This window comes from Phalaenopsis equestris, unplaced genomic scaffold (genome assembly GCF_001263595.1).
Source record: "Phalaenopsis equestris unplaced genomic scaffold, ASM126359v1 Scaffold000002, whole genome shotgun sequence".
In the NCBI taxonomy this organism is placed as follows: Eukaryota; Viridiplantae; Streptophyta; class Magnoliopsida; order Asparagales; family Orchidaceae; genus Phalaenopsis; species Phalaenopsis equestris.
The window spans coordinates 53,771,244-53,782,147 of NW_018164444.1; the positions used below are offsets into that span (position 1 = coordinate 53,771,244).

Genomic DNA, 10,904 nt, shown 5'->3' on the forward strand with positions numbered 1-10,904 from the left:
CGGCAATCTCGGTTATTCAGTCCATGTTATGGACTAAAGGGTACATTCTAATATCATTTAATTCTAATAAATTTGAAATACATCAATGATGATATTTTCCCCCAAAAAGAAATTGAATTTTATGGGAATTTAAATTTTTCTAAATTACTTTTTATTTAATTTTTTCAACCAAATATTTTAAATTTTGAAAATCTTTATATTTATTTTACATTTATTACTTGAAAGGGGCTTATTGATTGCGAGAGATAAAATTACGCAAAGATGAAAATATTAGGGGTTATATCAGGCATTTTATTTACCAAAAACACTTTCAAAACTAAATTTTTCAAACAGACCCGCTGCTTTTGGAACACCAGTTTTTAAATACAAGATTTTCCACAACAGCTTCTGATGAGATTTTATATAGCCACAGTCGATAGTGGCCAATAGGTAGACTTACAATTAGAATTTTGAGAGTAGCTAAGACTTTAGGAATGTTACATGAGCATTTTTCTTGCCGCACATGAGGCGTGATTTCGAAAAGATTTCTGAGAGTTGCATTACATGCAGACAAAGCTAAGTATAGGTTACAACCACATGGTTTGTATACTCCACTTCCTATTCCTAGTGAGCCTTGGGCCGATATTTTCATAAATTTTTTTTGGGATTGTCTATATCTAAAGGGGGGCAGAGACTCAATTTTTTGGTTGTTGATAGGCTTTCTAAGTTGGCGCTCTTCATTGCATATTATAAGATTGGTGATGCATCTCATATAGATCATTTATTTTTAAATGAGATTGTTGTGCCTAGGTGTATTATTTTTGATAGAGAGGCAAAGTTTTTGAGTTATTTTTAGAAAACTCTGTGAGAAAAGTTGGGAACTAAATTATTATACTCTACTATTTGTCACCCACGAACTGATTGTCAAACTAAAGTTGTGAATGAAACTTCAGCAATCTTGTTCTGTGTTGTCATTCAAAAAAACTTGAAAACATGGGAAGAGTGTTTGTCGCATGTTGAATTTGCTTATAATGAATGTCTTCATTCTACATCTAAGTTTTCATAATTTGAGATTGTTTATGGTTTTAATCAATTGACTCATGTTTATGTTGCTTTCATCTTTTTTTTTTTAATTTTTTTAAGGAGTCACAAATTTGTCTATTGTCGTATAATTTTCTTTTTCAACTAAGTCTCTCTTTTGAATTATAAGAATGATTTAGAGGAGAATGAAATCAGAAAAAACAAGGACATACAACGAAGAAGACAAACAAAGAGAAAGAGAACATGGAGAGGCTACATGCAATAAACCTCGTAAAGGTAGGTTAAAAATGTCCGCTCGAACAAGATTGGGTGAAGGCACCTTGGATCAATATCCGTGAAAAAATACCTACATAAATTACTCATAACCAGAGATTCAGGTGTGTTTGTCTGTTTTAGGGTTTAGAGTGCTCTTAAGGGAACGTATCCCACTTGGTTAATTACATCTTGAGGGTTGCCCAAGATTACTCTTGATCCAAACGAGTTTTGTTTACATTAGTAGTGAAAAGTAGCACAAGGCTATCAAAGGATGGTTATTTCACAGAAGAATGCCCTCATGCTTTCAAAGCTCTTGTTAAGCCGCGGGGCGGAGAGTGAGTCTCTCACAGTCCCCACATGGATAATGGGCTCATTATCATGTGAAGCCTGCGAAATAACTAAATCATCCCGATGGGGAATCCCAATACGTCAAAACACATTCTGGTCGTAAGGGCAGAGAATAAATCGTTGTATCCCAAACAGGCGGTGATTCATCGGTAATCAGGTTGTTGAGATGATACTCACGAAGGCAAAAGGAGCGATACAGCTCAACAGGATATTCAAACGAAGGGAGGAGTAATCCCTAAAAGGTAGAGACAGCTAGATCGGGGCACCACAAACCCGTCATCCCAAGTCACTAAGACCTTAATTCTACGAGGAAATGAAGAGCGTTAATCCAACACATTTGAAGATTCCCAGTCAGTAATATGTGAATTGTGTCATCAACAAGAACCTCGATAGACTATGACTATATGATGGTGCTCCAAGAGATGTGACTTATACACACTGAAGTGACGATGATGTCGCTGGAAAGGAAGAAGAAGAAAGGTTTAGTTACAAAGCTGAAATCCCTCTTAAAAAAAGACCTACACCTCATCTAGGTCAGGGTGCCTTCTAACGACCTAAGCGAGATAGACAACCAACTAAGTAGAATTTTATGTTAAGTCTGCGGGTTGGAGAAGCACATAGGCTTCTCCTCAAGACAGGCATATGATGAAGTTATCTACCACAATCCTAAGAGTGGATCCCCTATTGGTATGACTTGAAAAATGTCCATGTTATGTAACTCGTTTTAAAACTGGTTCGAAGGCCATGCATGAAAGTAAAAGACAAATTTTAAAATATTAAATGTTTTAATCCCCATGGGTTATTCGGCTATAGAGGATTTATCCAATGTTCCAAGGCCGCTTTGCAATTTGGAATGACCCCAAAATATCTCTTATGCCTTATTTGGGTGAAGAACAAGATAAAAAGAGATGGACCAGCAGTCAAGGCTGCCTTACCGGTGCGAATCCGGGGACTGGAGGGTCAAAACTTGTAATCTGGTCTAGGTGGAGTGGGCACACCACTATTCAAAGCTTTGCAGAAAGAGGTCCGGTGTGACCACGCCTGAGGCTCAGCGTAATTACAACGGTCACTTCGTTTGGGAGGCGTGGCCACGCCACTTGTGGGTGTTGTCACTCTGATAGACAAACTCAGGTGCCTTCTAAGCTTTGGGCATGGTCACACCTAAATTGCAGTGTAATTATGTTGTATTCTTTGTTTGGTTGGTGCGGTTATATCGACCCCAACATTTTTGTATTCTTCGGGGAGGTCTCGACGTGGCCACACATGGTTTAAGTGTGGTCACGCACTAACTAGGTTTTTCCATGCCTAAATTAGGCGTAGTCACGCTAGACCACATAGAGATTGGGCTTTCAGAGAACCTCACAAGGGGGTTTCAGGCCTCATGCGACCTCCATAAGATCGAATTTGAGCAGGTGATGATCCTTGGACCACTGTAAGAGCTATAAATATGTCTCAAAAGAGTTGAAGAGGCTAAGTCGTCTACATATCGTCGGGCAGAGCGGTTACAACATGAAAAAATCTATCTATCCGAGCTTTGAATCTAAGCACCAAAAACGTTGCGAGGTACTCTAATTGACAGTTTGCGCCATGGGAATGTCCATATTAGCAGGATGTGACCCTGTGTTGCAGGAACGAACGTCAACCTGGAGGATACCAGAAGCAATGCCGGCTTGGCCATGATCGACTCGGGGCACGACCATGATGGCGTAGAACCCAACTATAGTGCTGTGTCACTCGGCGAGGATACCTCGTGTATGTTACATCAAAAATGGATGTCAACAACTCATTTGGATTTGACTCATTTATTAATGCATGAATGTGTTGTCTTAGATGGCAAGAAGAAAGTTGATTTTGTCAAATAGATTCAGAAGAAGGAAAAGCAAGAAAAAAATAAGCGGCGAACCAAACAATTTGCAAATTTAGACAATAAGGGTCTGAAGAAAGTTGTGTTTGAACTAGGAAGGTTGTGTTTTGTTGCACTAGAGAAAAGAGTATTTTTGGAGCAAAGGCTTCAAAAATTCTAGCCATGGAGTGATAGGCCATTTCAAGTGGTGGAACACATCAATGAAAGTGCTTATAAACTTGATCCACTAAGTGAGTATGGTGTTTCTGACTTATGTTCCTTTGATGTCGGTGATGATTTGAGGATAAATCCTTTTAAAGAGGGGGATAATGATGCAAATCGAGCTACACTCTAACATGACGAGAATTCATGTGGTTTTTTGTCTCTTTCAAGTGGGCTAATCACAAAACTTATAGCCAAATATTTAAAGAAACTTTGAATGGGCTAGCCCAACAAACTGGCAAAATGACTTACATACAAAGACTCCACAAGAGTCCAAAATAATTCCAAGAGTGTCTAATCAACGTGATTAAGGCATTAGAAGAGTCTTCTTAAGCCGAATGCAATCTTTTTGGCAATTCTTGAAGGCCAACCGGTTTAATTTTTTATTTTGGGAAGCATGCATATTTTTTTAGCGACATGTGGGACCCATATCATTAAGGGCATTCCTCTTTATCATCGTCATCTTATTTTTTTAAGGTTATTTTCGATTTTGTTTAAGTATGAAATAAAATCTAGATTATTTTCTTTTTTCTAGTTTCCTTTTTTTATTATTATTTTCAAAATTTACTAGATTTTGAAATTAATGTCAATCAAAGCTTTCTAAGTTAGCATGCGGTCGGGCTGAAATTTGAACCCTTAAAATTGTAAACCCCTCGAAAAAATTTCAAAACATTCACAAATTTGCGAGACTTTTTTTGTTGCCCGTCTTATTTTCTTGAGAAGTCATTTTCAACTTATTAATCATTCTTGTGACGTTCAAGCAACTGACTTATCTTCTTGATTTCTCGAGTGTTCTTGATATTCTATTTGTAACATGGTGTTTTCCTATTTGTACTTCTTGGTTCTTATCTTGCCAACAAACTTGTTTCTTGTAGATAATGGAGTTTGATTCCAGTCTCTGGTGTGGGTTTCATAACCTTGTCTGCGGAGTTCATATCAAGAACCTAGCTATAATATGAGATTGCAATGCTTGTTATGACTTGAAAAATAACAAGAGGTAATAGGGCCCGTTTTAAAATTATACTAGAACAATTTGTTAGAGAAATCTAGAATTCAATCAACCATTTTTAAGGGAGTGATTTTAAATATAGTAAGAACTGATCTCACTTAGCATTAGTCTTTTCTTTTGAAATTAGGATTATGACTTTTTCATATATTGTTGTACTTTGATGACCTATATGATGACAAGATTGGGGATCTTTCGAGCCCTCCATCCTTCTATCGTGCATATAAAGCAATACTGGCCTTTTCCATCCCTTATTTGAAGACAAAATATTAGTGCTTATCAAAGATGGCTAAGAAGAAGAAACATAAACCCCTCCAACAATAAACCCATCAAAAGGAGGAAAATTATTACACTAATCATGAGATGAGATATTAGCATAAAATAATGGATTTTATTAGATATTAATTTGATGATGCTAACACTTAAGTACTAAAGAAATAGTTTAAACATAGATAATAATAAAATTAATTATAAATAAAAAAGGCAAAGTTTGTTTGATATTTAATTAATGAAATACACATAATTTGCACAATTGACTTAATCATAGTAGTCGAACCTAAGTACAAAAAATGATTACATTGGATGTTTATTCAATGAAAGGGTCAAACATGCAGGCAGACTCCAATAACTCACATTAACATATCAAAATGTTAAAGATTAATGAATAAAATATAAAACTATAAATATTGTGATAAATTTTATGAACAATTAAATGATCAAATGATATGTGAAGAAGTTTTATGTCCAAATAACATGACTTAAATACCAATTACAAATAACATGACTTAAATAACAGAAATTCATAATCTACACCCAGGACATGTTTCTCCAGCAATTCCCCGTTCGAGTGGCGGCCACGTCCATAGCACAGAACAAGAGCAATAAAGCTGCTCTCATCATCATCCGCTTCGCTTTGGAAATTGGATGAACGAGGCTCCAACCATCCAATAGACCAATCTGAATCATCGGACTCGAGTCCTGAAAGACACCCGCCATCAGAGGGCACAATGACGGCATCATACTCTCTATCAATCCCCGCCCTCCTCTCCTCCCATCTCTCCCTCCTAAATCTTCTTGAGGATGAACTAACCCAAACCCCATTCACCGTTAGAAATTGGACGCAATTGGGCTCGAGGAATCTGGAGGGAAAATCGAGGGAGGAATTCAGAGCTGAATTGGTGATTTCGTGGTCTTCTGTACCCAATAACCAATACAGCATATGATTAAAGACGATATCCATTTCGAATAAAGTGTTTCTTTCTGATTTGAACTACCAACCAAAAAAAAAAAACAGAAAAAAATCAATAGAATGGCGAGGCTTTCTTCTTGAATCCTCATGGGGTCATAACAATTTTTTTTTTTAGCCTAATCTTCATCCAAAGAAGGTTAGAAAGAAGAACAAGTAATCTCAAAAATTATTTAAGAAAAAAAAAAACGGCAATAACATCATAATAATATTAGTCGAGAATAATACACAGAGCAGTTATAATACCACTTATTTAAAATCAAAATAACACCACGATAATGTCATAATAATGTCACAATAACACTGAAATAACATCATAGTCGTTGCAATACCACTAAATGATACCCCAATACCACTTACGCTGATTTTCTATTTTCTTAATCCAAGAGTGTTACTGCAATTTTTTTGTGCTAGGATAAAAAATGATTATAACAATAAATGAATAATTTTATTGGATATTTATTCAATGAAAGGACAAACTACAATGCCTTGAGGAATAAAATATAAACCTATATATATCATGATAAATTTTATGAACAATTAAATGTCCAAATGATATGTGAAGGAATTTTATGAACTATTAAATGACCAAATAACTTTAACAGATATTGAATAAAAAATAATACAAATACATTAAAATAGTTATAATTTTATTATGAGCTATGAGTCATGCTAATATTTGATTTAATTGATATTAACAAAAAAAATATTATAAATCATCCCATTTAATTAAAATATAAAATAATTTATTTTTTATTGCAAAATTATTAAAAAATAATAAAATATATATATATAAAAAGAAAATCCTACTCAACGCATCCTCCCCAACGACCTATGGACGGGCAGCCATATCACCCGTTCTCTCGACCGAGAAAACAGGAAAACCAGCGCACGTGCCATTTACAAATGCCAACGGACACGTGGCGTCCTGTTAGCAGCCTCATGCCATCTTCCCTCCATCTCCACCGTTAAATTTCACAGCCTTATCGCCAATCAATTCCCTATAAATTGGACGAAAGCTGGAAGACGACAGGACGGATGCTCCTCTCTCTCTCTCTTCTCTTCCATGTGCACGCTCTTAACCCAAGTCGCCGCCGAGGATCTCAAAACTCGGTGATTCCGTGCGGCTTTTACTTTGATTTGTAATTTGGGGGAAAGGGGGAAGAGCAGGGTTTCGAAACCAGCGATCAAATCTTTTAGATTTTGATTTTTTATCTTTTTTTTTTTTTTTTTTTTGGATTCATACATCTCTGTTTGTGCGCTGCGCTCCATTTGGCGTTACTTTGGGAATTGCTTTTTGGAGGCTTTCTTATTTCAAACAGTTTAATAGAAAAGCTCTTGCTTTCAGGAAAAGACAAGCGAATGGGTAAAAATGGCTTCTTTTTTTGTTTTTTTTAATCTTGAGATTACTTGTTCTTCTTTCTAACCTCTTTCGATGTAAGATTAGGCTAAAAAGGGGATTTTGTTATGACCCCATGTGGATTCAAGGAGAAAGCCTCGCCATTCTATTGATTTTTTTTCTGATTTTTGGTTGATTGATTGTTTCAATCGGAAAGAAACGCCTTATTCGAAATGGATGTCGTCTTTAATCGTATGTCGTATTGGTTATTGGGCACAAAAGACCACGAAATCACCAATTCAGCTCTGAGTTCCTCCCCCGATTTTCCCTCCGGATTTCTCGAGCCCGATTCCGTCAAATTTGGACCGGTGAATGGGTTTAGGGTTAGGTCTTCCTCGAGAAGATTTAGGAGGGAGAGACGGGAGGAGAGGAGGGCGAGGATTGATAGAGAGTATGATGCCGTCATTGTGCCCTCTGATGGCGGATGTCTTTCAGGATCCGAGTCCGATGATTCAGATTGGTCTATTGGATGGTTGGAGCCTCACGCATCTGATTTCCAGAGCGAAGCAGATGATGATGAGAGCAGCTTTGCTGTTCTTGTCCCATGCTATGGACGCGGCCGCCACCTGAACAGTGAATTACTGAAGAACCATGTCCTGGGTGCTGTTAATGAATACAATGGGTTTTCATCTGGTGAGCAGCTCTCGGTTCTGATTCTCTTGTTGGTTCTGTTCAGTGTTTCATTGATTCATTTTGACTTTTGTACAGTTCTATTATGAACTACTAATATGATATCTGCAGCTTTAATTGATTTATATTGCTGCAGATTCTTCATTGAATGAAGGTTGTTCGTTTGTTATGTTGTCTGCATCTACGTTGAATATTTAACTTTGTCATCACCTACAATACCGAAAGCTTCAACTTTTTAATTTATACATTCTAAGAAACAGAGAAGATGACTTGTTATTGTCTCCTCTGGTTTGTCCTTCTTGAACAAGGCCATTGTTTTGCTAATCTGTTCTTCCATTTTGTTGTTTCAGAGGGCATTGAGTATGAATACATTCAAAGGTGGCTCTCTTCTGCTTAGGACATCTGATTCATCTCTGATTGCTATGTTTGGTAAATAAGATGGAGTGCATTGGATTGATGAAGGAATGATAATTTCTATGTTGGCGTTGATAATCAAAGATTTTGCTGCAAATTCTTGTGTAAATATGGGTGTACATATGGAAGCATCATCTGCTTAATTCCTTCGCTGTAAATATGCGTCTTCTGAACTTACTGGCATTGTTGTACATATGTATGTATATATATATATATTTTGCCAGTACAGTTAATGAATTGCAATTATTCTAAAGAATGTTTTGTTGTATTTTATCTGTAACTTATTTACTAAGAAAAGGATCAAAGTAATCATTCAATTATTTAATAGAAAGGCAACACAGACTCTGGATGTGTGAAATCAAAAATGGCTGATGGATGATTAATGTGTAACTCATGCTACTTTCTTAGTTGTGATTCATATATACCACTCCATGGTATCTGATTACAGTTTTGGTTTCATAATCTTCATAATACAAACATTGATTGCTATAGGAAACAATTCTAATGTTGTTGTCATGCACTGATTAGTAGGCACTAAATCATCTATTGGATTCATCTCTTTGAGCAATTCAAAAAATGGATTGCAACATTGCACGATATGTTGAAAGATGAATTACATACATACCCTGCAATTTTTAATGTATTTACATATTACATGTCATCTTTTGGCTATGCATGAAGGCATGTATTTTAATTTCCTAAAGTTTGACTAATTGTATTTTTGACTTGATATTAAAGATTTGGGTGATATAAATATAATGTGTAGGTGTTATATATATGCATAAGAATTGGATGGATGAGTGGCTTTACATTTAGAATGTAAAACAAAATGTGAAATGAATACATTCGTGAAAGAATCGGAGTGGCTCCAATCACAAACAATATTAGACGGTCGTCTTAGATGGTTTGGCCATGTTAAACATCGATGAGGTGATATCATATAACTAATAAGTAAGTTGAAACTTTGTCGAAATACAAATACCTTGTCTTTGTTGTCCTATTCAATGTGATATAATTATTTGAGCTATTAAATCTTCTTTTGCATATTTGATCATTTAAACTCCTTGATTATTAGTTTTTTTTAAATGTTTTCACAAACTATTCCAAAAAACATGCATCACGAGTCCATTTTTACAAGTATTTTATTCTAATCAAATTGCATTAATCACGTGCATAAATATATTAATAAAAAATTATTATTCATAAAAAAATTATGTCCTATATACAACAAATAAAATAATTTATACAAATCCAACCACTATAAAAATGTGGATTTATTTAATTTTTTTTATTAAAATAATTGGATCTGAATTAATCTGATCCCTTAAATGCTTATCTAAACAACCCAATACCTACTTCATTAAACCTAAAGTTAGTAATCCTATTTCAATTGGATGATTTTAAAGGGCCTAAACTTAATGATTTAGACCTATTTTGGCTAAAATTTTCACACATCATTGGGTTTGTCACCATTAATTATTTAATTTTTGTTTCTATTTATTTATGACCATCTTGTTGTTGTCTGCCACTTTTAAAGTATAATTCTTATGTATTTACATATGTAAGTGCTAAAATTCATTTACATATATGTCATGTTATCTATACATGTAAATGTGTATTTTAACCTTTTAGGATAAAAAATAATATTATTTTTGATGTGATATAAATGTAGAGTTTAAATAAATACATGAAAGATTTGGATGGTATAAGTAGAAAAAGTAAATTTATTGTTGTATTGTTGGCGTTGATATAAGCTCCACACATCTCGATGACATCAAATGTGTCGCCCGAAATAACCATTCATTGAGACGTCGTATAAATGGACTATGAAAAGGCTCAGTCACACTTGAAGCCACAAGAAACGATGTTCGATCATAAAATAGATCATGCAAGCATGTCTGAAATGTTAAAATTTATTAGAAGGGGGGCTTTGCATGTTTGAAATGAGCAAGTATGGTGAAAATTGTTGGCGCTACGTGCATGATTTGGACTTGAATCACTTGGACCGTTGTTGAAATTACTCAAACAAGCATCGTTTGTCCAACTTTATTCAATTTCGAGGTTTATATGTTAAAAAAATTAATTGTAATCAAAGGAATCTGTATGAACCATCTAATGCATTTTTGTAGATTCTTTCTAAAATTGCCAAAATGTTTCTCTAAGAAATTAAAAATACACATTTATTCTTCAATTGAAAGGAGGAAGATAATAGAATATGTTGATTAATAAAGCTTGACTCTTAAGTCATGCAGTTGTTACCAGGCATACGGTTGTTACCAATCACCACAGTTTGTCACTGACCAGAAAAGATTATCGTCAACCATCACCAATAATTTTTTTTGTCATTTACGACTGTTGAGACTACCAACTACAGCTTGTGCAATCAAATTTGTCTATTATAACCACCAACTATAACTTTCATAGCCAATAATTGTTATTGTAGTCTATAAGCACCAACTTGCTCAATTATAGTTATATACTATTACAAATTTGTATCATCTGAGCATCATCTGCTTAATTC

General features: G+C 35.0%; 2 protein-coding genes across 4 annotated transcripts; one reads left to right on the forward strand and one right to left on the reverse strand.

Annotated features, from left to right (window-relative positions):
- Positions 1-5,463: 5,463 nt before the first annotated feature.
- Positions 5,464-5,934, reverse strand: LOC110018981. The gene has a single exon (XM_020716496.1). The coding sequence runs from the start codon at positions 5,932-5,934 to the stop codon at positions 5,464-5,466; it is 471 nt and encodes a 156-aa protein (XP_020572155.1).
- Positions 5,935-6,987: 1,053 nt separating this feature from the next.
- On the forward strand, positions 6,988-8,712 carry LOC110032227. 3 transcript variants are annotated; one of them, XM_020735793.1, is made up of 3 exons: positions 6,988-7,972; positions 8,320-8,406; positions 8,441-8,712. In XM_020735793.1, exons 1-2 carry the CDS (start codon positions 7,513-7,515, stop codon positions 8,364-8,366), a joined length of 507 nt encoding a protein of 168 aa, XP_020591452.1. In that variant the 5' UTR covers positions 6,988-7,512; the 3' UTR covers positions 8,367-8,406; positions 8,441-8,712. The 3 variants fall into 3 exon arrangements, with proteins under 3 accessions (XP_020591452.1, XP_020591458.1, XP_020591465.1); XM_020735799.1 differs by having other exon boundaries at positions 8,320-8,402; positions 8,437-8,712; XM_020735806.1 differs by having other exon boundaries at positions 6,988-7,306; positions 7,388-7,972; positions 8,320-8,712.
- Positions 8,713-10,904: the final 2,192 nt, after the last annotated feature.